Genomic DNA, 20,892 nt, shown 5'->3' with positions numbered 1-20,892 from the left:
TAATGGATGATTAATATTTAATCAGGACAAATGGAATTTTCAGCATAAAATGTAAGGATTGCCTCAAAAGCAGCAGCATTCTGAGATTGCTCCCTCCAGGTCCTTCCTGTCTTCCATTCAACTCTGTGGCTTTAGAAAGCATCAGTTAAACTACAATTTTTATTTTGTTTTTTATTTTTGAGATAAAACATAATTTTTTTTTATTGAAAAGCAGTTTCATTCTTCTAGCTTGCAAGAACTTGTGACAAAATTAACCCATGCAGAGTTGAGAGTGATGTGATGCCTTAATACATCACAGAAACCTTCTTGATAGACTTGAAAGGTTAAAGATAGACAACCAACCTAGAGCATTTCCTGCAAACAAATGTTTTAAAGTGCACTCTACAAAATGATCATCCTCTTTGTTTTAATGATACAAGAATATTTACATGTCAGAATTACTCCTATACTGATGCATTTGGAAATGAATAAAACAAAAGCGAAGTTGGCAAGTGAACGTATATCAATCTGGTATGCATAATACTAATTCAAAACATGTTTGACAGTTTGTAAAAATAGCTGTAACTGGGAAGTCATCACTGAGCAGATAACGCTTTCCTAGAGATCCTCAGGGGACCAGATTTGGCGCTGTTAATAGTTCAGTGCTCTACTTTATGACCCAGAGAAAAACACAGTCATTTACTGTTTTCAGAGGACATGAGATTTAGGGTAATGGTAAATGGAGAGGATGAAAATAACATCAGTAATACAGAGTTGTGTACACTTAGTGACTTGGGCTGCAGCAGATAGTGTGAATTTAATTAGGATGAATGCATGGGGAAATGGAATCTAGGTGATGCTTGCTTACTGAGCAGAGGACACTTTCTATTGAAAGGAAGGTCTGGAAACAATTTGAACATGATGGTTAATCGGCTGGCTTGCCTGCTCCCTGGCCAATAGGAGAGCTAGTGCCACCCTGGCCCATGAAAGAGTGGAATACAGAGCCAAGGTTGTACTTGCTCATCATATGGGTCTTGCTGGAACCTTTGCTGTGATATTGTGTTGCATAGGGGTGCCTTGATTTTAGAAGGTAGTAGTGTTATCTTCGAGCGCACTCAGAAGAAAGCAAGAAAAGTGAGGAAGCCCTTAGAAAACATGCTTCAGCATGATGGATAGTCAAAGGTGTCTAGGTCACAGCATCTGGATTTCTGCACAGAGCTGCGGCTGTGAGGAATGAATAGACACATAACAAGGCCCAGCGGCTGGAAGGTAGACAGAAATAAGTTATGTTTGGGGAGGAGCGTTTGACATCAAATCAGGGCAAACTCCTGGCAAACTCAGAAACAAGATGAGTTGTCTATCTGAAAGATGGACTGTCTTAACAGGGATTTCTTTTAGGGACATCTTCTTCGGTCTTGGCTGTAATGGTTATCAAGACTAGAACTACTGTTCAAAGTAATCCTTTTTCACGTTGTAATTGATACGTTTCAGCAATGATTCAGTTACAGTCCTAATTCAGTGGCCCCAGAATCTAGTCAGTGGAGAAAGCGGATCTTCCCTCTGGGTTTCAGTGGGTGTAGAGGTAGACTGCACATATCTAAGGTAAGCAGGGTAGGAGAAACATGGGCAGTAGCTAGTGGTTGAACTCTGCAGACCTGTATTGCTTTGGCTGTTGTGTGGACTTGATTTATATTAATGTATGTAACCGTGGCAGGGAAGATAAAATATAGTACTGAACTGGGCCAACATGCAGAATTATAGGCTTGGTCAGGTTAGAAGAAACTACAGGATATCTGTAGTCCAGACTTGTGCCCAAAGAAGCGTCAGCTGTGATGTAAGACCATGTTCCTTGAGGACTTAAAACATGGAAGTATTTAAAGAACTGCAGTAACACAGAGTCTTACTGTAACTGTACAGGTTCTCTCTACCCAGGGGTTTGGATTTGTACAGTCTGGCAGTTATTTGATGAGGAAACTAGATTCTGATCAGTCACAGTTATGTAAAGCAGTACTAATGAAACTGGAAACAGCCTAAACCGTCACTCTTGCATGAACTCTTCCCTTAGGGTTCAAAGCATTGAATTTACTTCCTTCCCCTCTAGTTTTTATATTCCATGTGCATTTCCTTTAAGCTTTCAAGATGAAAACATTTCCAAGCAGTACTGCAGTCAGACCAGGACTCTCAGTGCTTTCAGTTGTGCATAGAGGAGCTCAGAATATGTATTTAGTAAGTAAAATTTTTACTTCTGTGGAGGAGCTGCTTAACAGAGTTGGCTCAGTCTTGCACCCTTCAGTTATCTTTAAGGACCATCTTGAGGAAAAAAAAAATATCTCTACATAAGAGATCTCTTCACAAGGATTCTTTCATTTTTTTCCTGTCTCCTGCTCTTTCAATGTCTCTCCACATGAAACCTCGCAAACTGAAAGAACAGATTTTTTTTTTTCCTTTGGAAAAACTTGGAAGGTTCTATGTAGTTGTTTTGTTGTCTGTTTCTTTCACTGTGGTGCTGTCAGTGATCTGAGATTTTGAGATACTTAGCACTCACCTGCTGCAGCATTACTAGAAACATCCTGGGGTATTTGGCAGGTTGTTAGTGACTGAAACCAAAGGTTATTGTTTTGTATGGCAGTTAGGGAATATTATTACCAGTGAAGCTCAGATAGTTATCTTGTATTCTGAATCCTCAAAAACTGAGCCTCAAAATGTTACCAGTTTACTTAATTCCCATTTAATCCAAGAAAAAATACTACTTACATAGTGGTCTCACATGTATTACAAAGTTTTGCTATGAAGCATATCCGTAACATTTGGAGGAAGAACCTCTGTCAGGTTAAAAGGCTCAGCATATCCAACATCCTTTTCGGTGGTGATAGTTGTATGTATGTCTTGTGTAAATAACGCTTGGTTTGATTCTCCTGTAAGTGTTCTCATTAAAGTGAAATCACTTTATGGTCTTTGCTCATTCACATTTTTTTTCTTCTTCAACATGCCCTCAGGAGCTGGAATTGGTTTGCTTGGCCTATCCACTCGGATATGTGTGGAACATGACAGCATTTCCCAGCTGTAGACAGAACGCATCGCATCACATGTTTTAAGTGAACCACATTGAAATGAGGGGAGCAATGGAAAGAGATAGTGAAAAGGGCTCAACTGCCGAAAGATAAGCAGCCACTGAAAACTAGTAGGTTCCAGGCAAGCACAGCTCTGAATGGTTTTCTTGTGTTTGGGGAATTTCTCCTTAGAGAAAGTGAGATCCAGAGCGCTCTGTGTATCGCCCACGGTTGGTTATAAAGCTGGGCTCTATCATGATAATACAGATTATGCAAATTGAGCCGAAGTTTTATAGTGCTAATGTGTGTTTTACTCTTCTGTGTGCTGAAGCGCAGGCGGGTCTGAAGGAGCTGACAGTGTCCTATTCATATGTAAAATGTTTTGAGGAATCTGTGGTTTGGAATATTTCGGGACAGCAGCATGTGAGAATTCTTCCATATGAAAGCAATATTATCTGTATACAGCTTGTTGCTAACAGGGAGAGAAAGAAGAACGTGTGAAAGCAGCCTCCCAGCCTCTGTGTACGGATGTACGGATCCTGCTGGAAGGCGGCTTCCGGCTTCCACCGTGCAGTGCAGGTGAGGAGCTGGTGGGGCTGGAGGAGGCCCACAGCGCTGTGCAGGCATGGCTCCAGCCGGCTGCTGGGAAAGTAAGGGATCTCACAGTGGAGCTGATTGCTTCTCTGTGCCTTAGGATTACTTATAGTTTAGGAGCCTTAAACAGAATTGACAGAGCAGCACAGCTGTGTATTAATTATTAGTCTGGACGTTTTGCAACTCACAGAATTAGGCCTTTACTGTCTGTGGTACTCTTAATATCAGCATTTGGCCTTAACATTGCCAAGGAAGCTACATCCTTATTTTGTAAGAGGTCATCTTCTTATCCAACAAGCTGCAGCCGTAATCCTCTTGGACATTGAGCGACCGTTCTGGAAGTGATTACTACAGGATTTCATACTTTTTTCCCTGCTTATCAAATTCTCAAATGCTTCATTTTTTTTTTTTTTTTGTGAAGAAACTTATCGTGCGTAAGTCACAATAAAGTACATAGAGGATATAGTCATGCTAAAAATATCAGGGACACTGCTTCAGGGGGAGTAAATCCCTGTCCATGTGGACACGTTCGTGGAACAGAAATGGTGTGTGACCCTTTCATTCAGCTTGTGTCAAGTGCGGTGTGCGCATATGTGTGCAGGTAGCGCTTCCCCCAGCATTCCAGCTGAGACCAAAAGTCTGAGCATTTCCTTGCTCTGGGCTAAAATGATTGCTGCGGCTTTGTTTTCTGTTCTGCTTGGCTTGTGAGAAGGCTTGCTGCACTTTTTAGTATATCCATAGCAAACATGATTTTGTGTTTCATCTTCTCTGCACATCTGTTGAGGAAAGCAAAGACATAGTGGCTCAAATAGACTGCAGCTGCAGCAGCCATCTATCTCATTTGGTCTGTGATTCAAGATAAATTCTTTAAAAGTTACAGCTTTCTAAAGAAGTCTTCCTCTTTCAAAGGTTTTTCTCTCATTCACTTTTTTTTTTTTTTTTGAGTGAGCTCATACAGCATATTCTTTGAGTAGCTTGGGACTGACAGCATTATGGAAACAGCAGGAATTGTGGAAAATAGAGTTCTAGCTTCTTACTCTTTAAGACGATGTTAATGTAGTTTTGTCTTTTTCTTTCCCCTAGACTTGCATTTACATAGTTTTCATTTGAAGTTAAATTAGAGCAGTGGGAGATAGGCAGCTATCTACAGGCTTGAAAACTTGGCTGTTAAGAACTGGACCGAGTATTCAGTTCTTCACTAAAAAGAGTACCTGAAGGCAGATATGCCTGCTTCTGTTGTTATAATGAGCATCTAATAATTGGTGGGAGGCACCTCTGGAAACCTATAAGCTTCCCTGGAAAGGGTGGAAAATTTCTAGATTATCACAGCCTCATTTTGCAAAAAGCGTGGCTAACTTGTAGTGTGTAAGTAGAAAAAGTGTAATGACCAGAAAAAGAGGGTGTTTTTTTTTGTTTTGTTTCAGTCTTTTGAAATACTGGATACACAGTGTTCATTCATGCAAATTCATAATATGTAAGTTTTCTTGTGAAATATGTACAGTTAAAATCAATCACAAATTGCTAGCTTTTTCCTTTGTAGAAAGTTTCCTTTTTTGAGAAAAGGAAACATTTTTTTTTACCATCCACATAAACTTAACAAAAATATGTGTTGTTTTTTTTTTTTTTTTCTATGAAGACTTAGAAAGAGTTGTGGGACATCAGACGCAGACCCTTTCTTCAGTGTTTTGAAGCATGTGACACGCTGATGGATAGTGTAAACCTGGGAGTACAAAGAGATGAACAGGTAGCTGACGTAGCTGTTGACCCATCCGGAATAGACTCATGAAATATTTCAATGCCAGTGAAAACAAGGCTGTATCAGAAAAGTTCTGACCAAGTCTAAAATAGTTTGCACCCACAAAATCTCCTTGCTGCATTAAAAGCAACGTTTGCCTGTGTGGGACAGAGATGAACAAAACAGAGCTTCTAGTGTGGGAAGTGAAGCCTATGGGAAAGTCTCTTGATTTAGGTTTGTGGATAATTTCATGAGACTTCTGAAGAAATTCCACATGGATTAACATTAAAAAAAAAATAATACTGGAAAAAAGTTACTATTGTTCATTAGCAGGAAAAATGTTGTGTTAATTTATGCCACATGCATTGTCCATAGGGTGGCCCAGGATCTAAGTCTCTGTGTAATTTCACCAAGGATATTAATTTCCCCACTGTGCCCAATTAAACCCATCCCCAAGCTAATCTGAGGACAAACAGGATAAAATACGAAGTTATTTCTGAAAATCTGTCGAAAGCAAAAAGTAATTAAATCTCTCTCTCTATTCTTTGGAGGGCATTTATGACTTTTGTAATTAGTGATTAGACCTCAGAAACAAACGTTAAGGCTTGCTTCCTTGCTCTGCCAGGATTTGTTTCGTGCAGTTTCAACTCATGTAGGCTTGCTGGTCAGTGGAATGAAGAGGGAGGCCACCTTTGTGGGTGTACAGATGAGTCCATAGCTGCAGCTCTCTGTTGGTGGTGGGAGCTTAAATGAGTACCTTAGAACAGACACTTCACTTCCTAAAATGAATGTGATCTGAAACAATTAATTTGCTTTGGGCATGTTTTTAACCTCTGTGCATCTCTTTTTCTGATCTGTGAACTGGGGAATATTACTTCACTGGCTCACGGTCCCTTAACAAGTGGCTTTGCTGCTTGTGTCAGCCAAAATTATTCCACTAAGGATTTGACCTCATTTTTCAACCTTCACTGTCATTGTGTCCATCCACAGTCTTACTCTGGTAGCTTCCTCTGGCAGGTGAGTGGGAGTAGAAACACCAGAGTAGAGTGGATGTATGGAGGCAGTGAATCAGTATTGCTAAACTAAAACACGTCATCCCCATTCCTTGGGTGAGACTCTAAAACTCTGAGCTTTGGGTTTTCTTTTAATCCTTGCCGTATCCATGCAGCATTGAGCTTAGTAAGGTCTCTGGTTTGGCTAGGAGGCACAATGGTGTTAATGCTTTAAGGTGCTCCAGTCGCACTCTTGCACTTGTTTTTCACACTGCGCAATACCCTGTGTTTCCAGGTACTGTAGAGCATGAGGTGAAATCCAGCTCTTCAGTAACGTGGAGGGAAAAAATATTGCTTCATTCTCTGCATTTAAGACTTTGGCATGCTTACATACAATACCTAGTCTGACTTTTACTTTCTAAAAATAGATCTCTCAGTGTCCGACAAAAAAGCTGCAGTTTTGCCTTAAGAAAACAAGAGTCCAGTCAGGAGTTTTGTCATAAATCTTTGTGCCTGTAGTATCCATGTCAAGGACCAATAATATGGTCTAAAATCTTCTGCTGAGTGCAACACAGTGCAAGGACCCAAACATCCCAAAACGTTACTCCCCATCAGTTGATCTTTGTGAAGGATTAGCTTTTGTAAATGAATGCCAGGGAGCTATCTGAAATATTGTTACTGAGGCTCTGGAGCTGGTGCTGTTTGCCAGCATTTGCATTCACTCCTCGTGCTCCTGGCTGCTGATTAAAAAATAACCCTACGATACTATTCAGTGTCTTTAGCCTGATTAGTCTGCTAAAGCAATCATAGGAATTTTTATGAAGTCTGAAATAAGGGCAGTCTTTATTTTTCTGCTGAGTTTCTGATTTTTGTCTGCAATTTGGACTTTGCTTAAGTGAAGTCTTGCAGAACAGATTGTTGTAAATTATTACAGAAGGCTTGTTTTCCTGAAGCAGAATGATCCTGTTAATGACAGGCTTGTTCAGCATGATTTTAGCTAAGAATCCAAGAGGTATGTGTACAGGACTTTACAAATTGCCACATATTCAGTCGAAAAGCCTCTGACAAACTCTGGAAGAAGAATGCTTCCACAGGTCACTTATTTCAACTTAGTATCTTCATGCTTGAAGAGCATTGCATGTGCAAAATATGTGTTGAGCTCTGCTTGGCTTATATTTGCATAGCTGGTGCTTTTGGAAGCATTTTTCTCTGCTGCTTTGGGGTCATTGCAAACGTCTGTGCTGGCATTTGGAAGAAAAACCACATCCAAATCTTCAGCCCAAGAGAATCTCCGAATCTTCAGTATAATTAAATTATTCTTAATTTGCTTTAAGAATTGAGGAAGCTTGAGGACAGTGACAGTTAAATGTGTCTGGAGACACCAAAAGTGTTTTGCTACCACTATCTTGCTAGGCCAAATTGCACTGATTTTTCAGTCTTTGTTGAGTAGAGGATGTTTAATGGATGTTTAGCCCTTCCCAGCTGTTTGTGGCCCTAGGATAAGGTGCTATCTTTTGTACCTGCTCACTGCTGTCAATTGAACATGGCTCCATGGAAAACATTAACCCTGGACTGAAAGTGTATTTGAATTGTCAATAGCTTCTTTCTTTCAAACAAGAATGGGATCACATCTTCAGTAGGAGTCTCAGCATACTGCTTCCAATGTCATATTTTGTTCTTTTTCCTTACAAGACGTCGTCTTTCCCAAATAAATGCAATGAATTATGCATAGCAGCTTTCAGCAATGCTGTATTAGGGAATTTTGTCTTTGTACTTTAGACCAGTGTAATGAAAAAATTAAATATTAATACAACCTCAGAATTTTTCTCAAATGTTGATGATATGAGACAGTATATTTAAGAGGCATTGAATGGAGGTAGTGTTTTTGCATTTGTTTTTTGTTGTCTTGCAAGCCGGAAGTAATTAGGATTCTAAAAGCAGTGTAAATTAAACATTACCAAATAGCAAAATTGTTGCTAGAAAGCAAGCAGGGATCTTTTATTCTACAGAAATTTAGGAAATGGGAGCGTCTGACATTTGCTAAGTTTAGAATGGGAGTGGTATAGGTGGCTGATTTTGTATACTCAGCACTTCAGATGTCACTTGTTTCTCTGGGAGCAATGAAAGAAGTGGCAATTATTTCGGGTGGCTCTTAGGGCAGAGTGACCTTTGTTACTTGATCCAACAGGCTTATGAGAAATGGTGTCACTTGCTCTTCTGACACTTGTGAGAAGGTGCCCTTTTTGGTTCTGATTGCACAGATTTTAGTAAATAGGACCAAAATTTCATTGTGAACGAGTCATTCCTAAAGAAGAAAGTTTGTCTCTTTACAGCCCTTGTATTAAAGTGACAAGCTAACAGTTCGTTCAGTTGCTCCTAGTCCTGGCTGAATTCAGGGCATTGCTGATTCTGCTGCAGTTGCAGTATTAACAGCACTCTTTAATCATTCAAGGCATTATCTACTGTTGTCAGCTGCTTCTCCCACTTCGTGTGCCTGAACGGGATCTTTTAATCAGTCCTTGGAGCCATGCATATGCACTACTTCCCGTTAGATTATAATTAACTATAATTATGGATGGAGATCAGCCCAAGCCATAAAATGTAAATTTTGATATTTACTATGTTAATAAGAAGATTTGGTGAAGATAAAGGCCTTGATTTCTAATTTTTCTAATTTTCACTGTCACAGTAGTGTGAAGGAGTCTGAGTGACAGCATTGTTGAAATTAGTGTAACGGCAGTTTGCACTCACATTGTGGTTTTCTTACTGCAGATTGCTGTAAATCAAAGAGGTCATGTCATGGATACAATAAAATGCTGCCTCATAGGAGCTGAGACAGCAGAAAACAGTTTGCAGGGACCCGAAGGGGTGAGTTTTCCACAGATGTGTGAGAAAGCATTCTGAAATCTTCATATGATCCTTCGCAGTAGCTGTTCACCTAAGGTATGAGTGCAGTTTCTGCCCAGGAAGGGGGAATGTTCCCATTTGTGTCAGTGCCGAGGTTACATTCCAGGCATAAGCATTATCCAGGTGCATACAGAGTTGCTGCTTACAGCTGCATGTGCTGTCACAGATGATGTGTGGGGAAGCAAGCTATGCGTGGAGCTGCTGTGTTGCCATGCTAATTCCACAGTCACGTTCTAAAAGCTTTATTGGAAAAACAAACCCATTAAATAATTGGGATTCATAACAAGGATTCAGTGGTTTCTGTGACTCAAGTTCTGCATGAGTATTTAGCTTTTCTGGGGAGACAGTTGCTTTCTTGTTTGTTTATATTTGGGAATCAGATCTTACACGTAGTGCAAGTAACTTCATGGTTTTGGCTGCTCCTGCTGAATGGAACAGTTGTTGTGTGTTGCTGTGTTGATACCTGCTGGTTAAGTGAAGCAGGAAGGGATGCATTTATGCACATTACTGTTGATTGCATTTAATGGAACTGAAAAGTGGAGTACATGGGAAATTAGGAAACAGTGCTCTGGAGTTCCTCATCTTGAAACGAAGAATCAGTGTTCCAGAACCCTGGTTAATCAAAGTGCAGTGAACAGCCACTGAGGGTGTCTCACATCCTGGCTGTAGGATTTTCTTCCTCAAGCCACTTCCAGACACCAGAAGCTGACACTGCTCATGAAATTCTTTTCTAAAATTTTAGTGGCTTTAAACATTTTTAGAGTTAATTTTTAACAAGGCACATTGCCACTAAGGCAGAGCAATTGCAACATTCGGCTGCATGTCTAGAAAGGTTCAGAAGTTTATCAGGTATTTAAACATAAAAATTGCAGCCTCTTATTGCTATTCTAACTGTGAAGAAAACATTTAGCTTCTTTCCTTATTAAGGATGTATGTCTGAGCCCTGTTAGAAGACACACCGAATGGTTGTTTGCTCAGGGAAAAAGCGACATGGCACATTACGAGGTGATTACCTTCAATTTAAAAATAGATACTGTCTGGGTGAAGGAGGCTGTTATGTCTCCAGACTGGAGCTGCATACAGTGTTCTGTCTGCATGGAAACTCTTACACATGTTCATATTATTTGACATATTGATTATGATCGTGTACAAGCACTCTGTTTTAAAACGTAGCTTGACAGTATTCTCTAGCTCTTGGCCTGACACCTGCAATAGTATTTCTGTCAGCGCTGCAGTTCACAGTCATTACTGCAGGACACTTCAGCAGTTTCGTACTACAAAATATGGCAAGTGATGCTAGGCTGTCCAGGGCCCCATCCAACCTGTCCTTGAGCCCCTCCAGGGATGGGGCACCCAAAGTGCTCGGGACACCCTGTGCCAGTGCATTGCTGCCCTCTCAGTGGAATATTTCCCTGACATCTAACCTTAATTTTTTCTCTTTCAGTTTAAGGCTTTCCCCCTTGTCCTATCACTATCCACCTGTGTAAAAAGTTGATTTCCCTTCTGTTTATAAGCCCCTCTTAAGTAAGACATGGAGTGTGGTTGAAGCGAAATAGCTCCCTATTTAAACTTGACTGCCTATGGAGGGTCTAACCTGAAACTGGTGATCTCTCTGACTGTTGGGACTCAGATAAGGATCTCTAACAGAAAGACTTACTATCCAGAATGATCCTGGATCAGCCCTCTGACAAAGCCTTTAGTTTGAAAATTTGCTTGTGTCCAGCTGGAATAGCAGTCTGTTGATTTTCAGACCAATTAAATATTCAGTTGCAATACATAGAGCTAAATACAGTTTGGATCAAGAAAGTGCAGCGGTGATTGGCAGTATGTGTATTGCATACTGCTGAGCATCTGTTCCAGAACAAGCCAAAGCTATAGGCCAGAAGCTTTAAAGTGTTTTAATATTAGGATCCTATGGGCCTCTATATTTGGGCTTAGAGAGGCTCAAACGTTGCCTCTTGGAGATGTCAGTTGTAGGAATTTATCCAACTGATCCATGATGATCAGGGAAGCAGGTACCTACCACTAGTCAGAATGGGGTCACTTTGGCTTCAGTACTTGTGCCAGAACTCTGGGGCATTCCAGCTAAAAGCTTTGGGGTAACAGCTCTTATAAGACGAGAGCTAGAAAAATTTGTTTTAGTACCTTCCACGGTACTTCAAAGATTTAACTCTTGGATAATTTTTACAGATTAGGAATTCATACACAATACTGTCTGTAGAAACCCCCGGTTTATCAGAAAATCTATTCTTGCTGTAGCTATTGCAATTGATTACTGCTAACCACTGTTGCTAACCTGTATTAATTTCAATTTCCCCTTGCAGTAATGCGTAGAAATCCATTTGGGATGGACATTTGCTGCCGGAAAGGATCCAGAAGCCCACTCCAGGAACTGTATAATCCCACCCAGGTGAGTGTCTTGTGGCTATGATCAAACTTTCCTGCCTGGTGTACTTAAATTAAAGGTGTTTTGGTGGTGGTGTTTTTTTTTTTTTTTTTTTTAATCATATATATGCAGTAACTGCTGTGTGCTTGGATAAATGATCTGTGTCCTGCAGAGCTGAGATGTAAAGTTCTGTGGTTTTAGCTCAGGGCCTGATTTCTGATGGTTTTTAGTTGTCTAATGATGCAGATTCCTCAAAGTATTTTTCTTAGGTACCTAATAACCTTAGAATACTTTTGATCTCCTAGTGAGATGCTGAAGCATTCTAATTTAATTGATTGGTCAACACACAGAGTGGCAGGGTGGGGTGAGAGTAGGTAACGTGCTGTACATGAATCAGCAAGTGCAGGAAGGCAGAAAATTGCAGTAGTAATATATGAAAGTCATTTGTGTGGTTTTTAGGTAGCCAGTTGCCCATCCTGTCCTAGTTCATTTCTTCTGAAGATCAAGACAAAGCACAGTAGCTAACATTCTTCTTTATACTATGCATTGACAGCTGATGGTCTTGATGGGAGTTTACAACAGTCTCCCTGTGATGTGAAGGAAAGTTATCTGTAATTTGTACTCCCATTTGTTCTCCTGGATCGATTTGTTCCCTGCACATGCTGTGAATCGGCACATTCAGGAACAGCATTTCCTGTTGGCAACTGAGGGGAAGTGCTGCCATTGAGAGAAAATGCCAGCTGACTATTAAACATATTTATTAAAGTTTAACAACCACCTATTATACATTTATACATCAATGAATACATTGAGTTTGACTAAATAGGCCGTTAAGGAAAGTGACTATCCCAATAAATCTAACTTGTTAGATTTAACAAGCCAGTAAATGCTTTTAAATACTGTTTGATTATGAAGAGGCTTGCTATACAGTGTGCAAAATGAAATCTAAGTGATTTAAAGTATTTATATGAAGAATTGACAACAACCCAAAGATATGTAATATCTGATACATAAAGTAGTTAAGCTCCATTTACTCCATCGTGTGCTCTTCTCAAATATAGGATGACTTTCTAATTCAATTGGAATTTTGTGCATGGCTGGGAGCATGAGCTTATCATACTAATATACTGGCCTTTATTGACCATTGTAGGAGTTAGTGTTGCATAAATGGAAAGTGTTAAAAGCCCTGATGAGTAATAATTGAGTGCTACAAAGGAGAAATATTAGAATTTGTGGGTCAAATTTAAATATTTAAACACTCTTTGTAAATGCTCAAGAAGGATGGGTAAGGGAAGAAGCTATACGTTTGATTGTTCTCTCTAGGGTATGCAGTGTGTAAGGAGATTTTAACTGACCTTTTAACATTGTTAAACACAACCCCATGAGAGAGAAGCATCTCCATCCATTGAAGGGCCAGTTCCCCTGGCAAGCATTGCGGAAGCAACTAAGCTTCCTGAAGCAGAGGATGCAGCAGGCTACTTCATTCCTACCTCTCCTTCCTTTCTGCATGGCTTGACCAAGTAAAGCATCTGCCTGCCTTTCTGGGCTCTCCTAGGAGGTAGGCAAAAAAGTCAATGTTTGAGTAAGCACAGCATTTCTTGCAGCTGATGTTGAACTAAGCAGATGACATTTTTCACTCTGAAGTGTTTCCATCTGTTCAGTGACACCCCTTCTCATCAAGCTTTTATGTTTTGTTTCTTTCTTTGTTTTTAGTAGTTATTTACTTTTTAGACAGGGCTTTGCACACTGCAGACAGTAATATTGTAGACGCTGAGTGATGTATCAGGCAAGCAAGTGCATGCAGGAACAAGAAAAGGCAGCAAGTAGAGGCTGACATAAAAGACATCAGTCTGGAAATGACCCTTAGAATATTCCTTCAGATATGTGGGTCATATTTCTTTTTTGCATTTTTGCCCAAAGAAATGTCTGTCTCACCTTTCTTAAGTGACAGATGGGAGCGGGTCTGTATTTTGACAGTGGAGTTCTTGTCTTCCAGTTGTTCATGAGTGGTAGTGAGGAGGGGAGTGGAGATTGGGCCCCTAATTGGTCTCTGCAGTTTCTGACTGAAGCAGTCATGATTGGCCGTTTGTGAAGTCAGCTCAGAAGCTGATAAAATACATATGCAGAAGAATTTGTAAGCAAGATCTCTCCCTTACTGAAACGTATAATTGAAACTTCCAGTAGATCTTTAACTCTTGATGTTCAAAACCTGTTGAATTCCAGGTGCTGAGAACATAGTGCAAGAAGCCCTGCAGCTATGGCTTTGGATTGCTACAAGCTAGATGCAGTGGTAAATCTTTAAGGGTGACTTTAAAGAAATTTTAAATATCTGGTATGTTCTCATGTATGTTTTTTGCATGACCTAGTAATAGGAGTACCCAGCTGTTGCTCATCATCCTCTGCTATGCAGTACTTTCCACATGCTTCAGCTTTCCTCAGGTAGGCTCACAGGTACAGGTACAGCCTCAGGTAGGCTTTCCTCAGGTACACAACCATATCTAACTTCTATTCTGCTGTTCCTGGGCTGTCTTCAACATCCCCAGGAGAGGCAGGCAGAGAAGGGGACTTCATGGTCCCAGCTGGCTCCCTGCTTCGAGATGATGTTAGGGCCCATATATCCTAGCTTGCAGCCTGCTCATAGCTGCTCCACATCAAGGGGGAGATGACAACACAGTCAGTTGAAAATTAAGTGCTAGATATAGTCAAATATCTCTCAGATTTAAAATGCTATATTTTAATATGAATAAGACTTTTTAGTGTGTTTGGCATAAGGTTGCACTGCCTTTGTAAAACCAGATGGAGGCAGGTTGATTTACACCAGCTGAGGATTTGACTGTGGTATTTACTGTGTTGACATATAACAGCCTTTCTGATCCTGCACTGTTTTGTTTCCATCTATGGAGTTGTTTGGGTTGGTTGCAGATGCCACCGTTTGTCTTTTGGGACTCTTTTTGGCTTTGTGAATGATCGTGAAAAGAAAAAAGGAAAGGGGAAAGAAGAAATTTTGGACTTGAATAAATTCAAATGTAGCAGTGATCTAAGTGTGACTGAACCAGTGGTGTACAGGAGCTGAATTTTTGAGAACTGCAGTTAGATTTTCAGTAGACTGATCATAATTGTTCAGATGGTTGATGGAGAAGGAGGGAATAAATGGAGTGGAGATAGGACTGAGTTAGGATCAAATTAAGTGTCTATGACAAAACCCATGTGTAATTTCTGTCATAGCTGAGTGCCTGTCCTTCTGGATATTGTAAAGGTAGGAACAATACTTTTGCTCTTTTTCCTTCTTAATAGGGCACAAAGTAAGAAGTGCATTTGTCTGTGGACAAAAGGTTTCTTCTCTAAGGCTTTTACTGCGAGATTTTTTTTGTGAGCACTAATATACCACGAAGGAAAGAAAAGTCAATATAACTCAACAGGATTTACAATGAGTAAGTGGAAGTGTGATCCCTGAGTCCATGCAGACAGCGTGCAGCGTGTCTCTGAGACTCTATTATCTTTTTTTTTCTTTCACTTTCAGTTAGAAATTACTAACAAGGTGCAGAGGTACCAGTGGCAAATTTTGAGGGCTGAATGAAATGGTTGATTTCTTTAATGGGTTTGTTAAAAAGCCAACTTGGATCTGTATTAACTAGAACTATTTTCCTTCTGCCAGATAGTTGTAATGTGGCATAGTTGCAAAAGAGAAAATCTAGATATTACATTTCTGCAAGGCTGTTCATCTGTGTTCAGTTACAAGTCTGCATTGCATATTGGCTTTTTATTTTTTATTTTTTTGTATATCAAACCCCAGGAATTTAAGAACATGGATAAACAAATATTTTTCAAATTTATTCTTGGCAGACAACATATGGAACTGTGTCTTGTAATCTGCATGACTGAGTACAGCCCCATTGCTCCAAAAATAACAGATAATTGGGTATTGGCTCGTTGAGCTGGAGTTGCCAGAAGTTCAGAATTGGATAACATTGTACTTGAGGCTTGTGCACCATTAGTGGTTGATGTGGATTTGTTTGAAGCAATGAAAATGCTACTGATTACAACATATTGCAAGCCAAAATAGACCTAACGTTGAAGGAAAAGGAAATAACTGCACCTTTAAGTCAGGATTTGTCTTCTCCTTGTCAAGATTACCACCTAATTTCCAGGAAATCTTTGTCTGATCTAACTACCTACACTGGTGCAAGCAACATGGCAGAGATACAGTACTTTATCCATTAGGATCCACATCCCAAGAACGACTTTCCTTCTATTTCTTGTTTGACACATTGCCTAACTAACTGACTAATGAGTCAACGTGACTGTTTAACCAAAGGTCAAACTGTTTGTCATTTGTTACTTTCCTTTTCAAACACGTTTCTTTTTGTCGAGGAACTGCACTTCTAAGTGGCTGCTTTTTGGTGTAACGGGAACCAGGTTGCCTCATGAGTTTCTAAACCTGGTGAGTCAGAGCTGTAGACCTCACATTGCCTTTGTGTTACGAAATTGTATTGGACTGTTTCAGTGCAGTCATTCCAAAATGACCCATTTCTTTTATTATGTCCACTTCTTTTCTCCCCTTCCTTCCTGCCAAGTGAAAACAAAGTCAAAGTGAGCTGCTGCCTTGCAGACGGTGTTTATACATCTTCAGTCACTTCAGGCCGCAAGTGCTCCTTTTTTGGAGATGCTGTATGGTTATCTGTGGCTCAAGCTGTCTGGACAGCATATGCAAACATCAGCCCAGTTCAGCCCATATCCCTTAACTTTCATCTGGGTTGGTAATTTCCTATCTTCAAGTTGATTTCTACTCACTAGAGTGACCCTGTTAGTGCAACTGTTAGTGGACAGAGGTTTGTGGGAAGCTTTGTGGTCTGAGCCTTGTGTACATGTTGTCCACAGTACTTTGAATCAAAGGTTCAAATGCTTAAAACCTGTGTTTCTGCCCTTGGTGATCTTGAGGTACTGGGAGCTCTGCGGCTTATTTCTGTGTTCAGCAGCTTTTTATTCTTAGAAATACAAGAAGCAAAGGGCAGGTCACTGAGTAAGATCAAAAGTCCAGTTTGTCACTGACAGCAGGTGACCAGGGCAGTCTACCAGAAGGATAAATGACTCACGATGCTCTGCCGGCACACAGCAGCCTGTGGCTCACGGTCTTCCTGAGCCAAGCATGTGTCTTCGTCAGCTACGTCATGCAAGAAGAGTCTGAGTTGCCAAACAGTTATAGCAATCAACAGGAGGGAAAAAATGTGACTTGCCAGTTTCAGTAACAAAGGAAGATTACGCCAGTGCTGTACACTAACTTTTCTGCTCTTTTCATGTGTATGTGTTCTGGCTGCTTTATTTTCTCACAAGGACAATAATACCCTGATAAGAGTCATTAAGATTGGAAAAGGCCATTAAGATTTTCCAGTCCATCCATCAGCCCGTGCCCACCATGCCCACTAATCATGTCCCTCGGTGCCACATCCACATGGTTCTTAAACATCTCCAGGGACAGTGACTCCACCATTTCCTTGGGCAGCCTGATGTAAACTTTGGAGTACAAGAAATAGTGCAGCTTGGAGAACAATACATTAGCATTTATTGATGCTTTGCATTTGGGGTGAATAGTTGTAAGTGTATGTGTGTCCTTCTGTGGAGAAGGAGTGACCCAGTTTCACCAGTACTGACAGTGTGGGCTGTGTGATTGATACTGATCTTTGTAGGCACATTCATGTACATAATAGCAGCGTGGTAAGTGTAGCTCTTAATTGCAGTATTTGATTGATCATAGATTAAAAACATCGTAATGGAAAAGATGCAGAATAGAGACACAGGGAAGAAAATTCAATGTGCAGTACCAAAATTTGGTAACATAATGCTGTTGGTAAACAACAATATCGTATTTAATTATCCTTCCCTGCTGCAGCAAATGCCTGTTGATGAAAGAAAAAGTAATTGATTCGCTCTGTGGATGACTTTGTATGCAAAAACATTGCTTACTGTCGTGCTTGCAAGTCGTAAAACAGCAGCTGGCCTGGGATGAAATATTACATTAACCTTAGCAGAAGAACTGCGCTAGTGAGAATGCTTTGTTATTAATTACTGATTACAAATGATAAGAGCCTGTTTTAGATGCTCTGGAGATGACATAGGGAGGGGAAGGATTCAGGTACACTGTGCTTCATATATTGTTCCTTGTGACATGATGGATGCCTTTGTCAGTCAGGAGGAATTAATCAGACAAATATGTGCAGTAACTACCGGCACTTAGGGCCAGAATAATCTTCAGGACAAGCTCATTCAAGTTATTGCAGTACATTGGGATGATTTTTAGGCACCTGTGTTTAATAGAAGACTTATTACCTGCATGAAATGAAACAATATAGTTGTCCCTCAGAAAAGCTCTGATTTTCCTGTTAGAAAAGAAAGAGATCTCTCTTTCAATTGTTCCAGTCCTTGAGCCATTTTAATATTTTGAGAGTTCATGCATTTAAATATAAAGACTTTCTGGAGGAATACAATTATGAGAAGGAGTAATACAGGAGATGTGGCCAAAACTGAAAGAATTCTATGTGTTGGAGGGGAAAGAGGGTAACACGATTTTTACAGCTGAACATCTGTGTGTGACACGTGGACTCCCTGTTAGACCAGAACCAGCTGGATGGAGGGGAGACCTGGGCTGTGTGGTCTGGTCAGCATCAGTGAGGCTTTTTGTGTCTGCTGAGTTGAACATGTTGCATCAGTGCGTTGCTTGCTCAGAACCAAGCAGTTTGAGTCACCTGCCTGTTTCTCTGCATTAGATTCCTTTCTTTCCTTCCCAGGTTAAGGTTTTATACCAGTTTGACCAGTGGAGAAAACTTGGATAATTATACTTCAGAATGCAGAGAGATATGGCTCTGTTCTAATAACCTCAGTCTGGACCTTGTGGTAATTCACAGTGTAGCCTCTCTCATTTATTTCTGGTGCAGATATTCTCAGACAGCTTTCTCCCCTCACTGCAGAGTAGCAACTGTTTGTTTAAGCATTTGCCTTTTTCCCCACAGTCTTTGTTATCAAAGAGGTTTCCTAACTGTGCAGCAGAACCATACACTGCTTTCAGCAGGGCAAGGCAATCTCTGCAAATCCCAGGAGCCCAGCTACAGCCACTCACTCCCAAAAGAACTGTAAAGAGTCCCAGTAGGCATAATTATGACAATGAGAGAAGACAGACATCTTAAAATTATCTACAGTGCTGGTAATTCTCATTCATATATAAATTTAAAGATAGGGAGGAGCAGACATTAAATTGGCAATTATTTTCCAGAAATCAGATTCCCCAAGTCCCATTCTGTATCAGATGCAGCTTCTCAAGCCCCACGAGCTGACCTGTAACATGAAATTTACATGTACGTTGTTACTGAACATGTAACTATGAAATGTAAATTCATCTCAGTAATGTGACGGGCTGCACCTTGCCCAAGCTTTTTTCAGTCAGAGTGCAGTAATCTGCTTGTCTGGTTGTGCACACAGATTGAGAATTGCTCTTCTCTGGGTACTTCAGGCAATGCAGGGTTAAAATACTGCCTCTGGAGAGATGTGGCTGCAGAAGCCACCATGCATTTTGACACTGGCATGCAAGGAAATTCCTAGTACTGCTGAGAGACAAACTGTAGAGTTTTAGAACAACGGTGTAGCTAGTTAAACCCAGCCTGGATTATGTAATGTGCTCTTGCTAAAGTCTATGTGATGCCTGCTCCACTTGCCTGGTTTTCTGGTGAGGCAGGCTTACCCTATGTACTGCCTGAATGACCAGTTGACCAGTCATCACCTGGGCCAGGCACGCTTTGACTGCTTTTAGTCAGTAGCTTTCAGACCTTCTTAATTCTTAATGATGTGGGAGAGATGTAAAAATTAAGTGAAAAAGCAGAGTTTACAAGTTAATAGCTTTATTGCATATGAATGTAGCAAAAACAGTTTTTATAAGGCACGTGTCACTTTCTTATCTAGAAAAACAGCTTATAACAGTTGTATATCTTGGTGTGGCTAGGATTTGGTTTGATTCTTTTCTATGTTTGAGAAGCAACGTGCAACTCAGTAGTGAAATGTGGCAAAAAAATTGTTTCCCTCATGCTTAGACTATAGTGTACTTGCACTGGAGGGGACCAGTGGCTTCCTCTAATAGGTTTTCCAGTGTGCTTGTCAGCATGGATGTTTCTGTCCATTTGTAACCTTGGGAGAAAAGTGAAACCTGATCTCTTGAAAGTCAATGGCAAAACTTCTCATCTCTGAAGAGGCAGAGGGGACTGGGTAATTGCAGCCTCTGTTTTCTCTCTTTTTTAGCATTCCACATATCCCCTGTGCTGAGGAATGTAAATCTGATGCTGAAAAAAAATTTTTTTCTCTTCTTTTTTGTTTGGTAGTAAGACGACTGTAAGTGGACCAAAGAGAGTTGCGCTTGCTATGCAGTGAAGTTTATATATCTTTCTAGTGCCTGGAAAACCCAGGAAGGAGTGTTTCTGTCATTTCAATTTGAAATAAATCTGAACAACATTCTGAGTGTGGTTCCATCACAGAGCTAAAAGCAAAACGTGGTAAAAAATCACAATATTCCCGCAGTCAACTTGCATAGAGATTGCCTGGCTGTGCAGCAAGCTAGCAAGCCTCTATAGCATTCAAAGTGATGACCTAATATAAATCCTTCCCCTCCTCTTGTAAGCGTGGGTTGTGTCTTTTAGATCATTTTTGGACAAGTGTCTGGGGATTAGTAAGAGGAAGTGGATATTAATTCAATTAGAGGACAGAAGACAAATGTACAAGCTGGCGTGGGGAATTGACACTGGGAGCTGAAGGAACAAAGACATCTCTGGCTGTGAGAGGACAGTTTCATCTATTCAAGCCATGTTTGGCTTTTGCTGTGCATACATTTGACTTATGAAATGTTGGTTGAAGGAGTTGTATTTACATAGCAATGTAGTTAATGTCATATTTTGGAAGCTAAGCCTTGATGTCAATAGATAGATGGAAAGCTGGAGAGCATAAGCACAGTGGTAGCTTTCAGTTCATTCCGATACATTAAATATTCATAACAAGCTCAGCTGAAAGAGAAAAGAAATGTTTCATTGAACTGGTGAGGAGAAGCTGAAATCGCTGGAACTTCTCCAAAGCGTAATGTCTTACTTAATGTGAACTGAATGAAGGTTCCCGTGGTGAAGGTGAGGTGCAGTACGAGGTACTTCCACAATTACTGCTTTCTTCCTTTAAGAGATTGTTGTGCCAATGACATCACTCCATAAAATAATAGCCAAGAAT

General features: G+C 40.4%; 1 protein-coding gene across 2 annotated transcripts in view; it reads left to right on the top strand.

Annotated features, from left to right (window-relative positions):
- CHST11 (carbohydrate sulfotransferase 11) overlaps window positions 1-20,892 on the top strand; it is a 152,147-nt gene that overhangs the window by 51,919 nt on the left and 79,336 nt on the right. For both annotated transcript variants that reach the window (XM_042838066.1, XM_042838065.1), the window contains exon 2: window positions 11,582-11,667. In XM_042838066.1, coding sequence (XP_042694000.1) covers window positions 11,582-11,667 — 86 coding nt within the window. The remainder of the gene's footprint in view (window positions 1-11,581; window positions 11,668-20,892) is intronic.

This window comes from Centrocercus urophasianus, unplaced genomic scaffold, assembly GCF_019232065.1.
Source record: "Centrocercus urophasianus isolate 14NV4802_14NV808 unplaced genomic scaffold, USGS_Curo_1.0 seq_73, whole genome shotgun sequence".
Classification (NCBI taxonomy): domain Eukaryota; kingdom Metazoa; phylum Chordata; class Aves; order Galliformes; family Phasianidae; genus Centrocercus; species Centrocercus urophasianus.
Note: the sequence above shows the minus strand (reverse complement) of the source record. Positions and strands in the feature narration are given on the sequence as shown.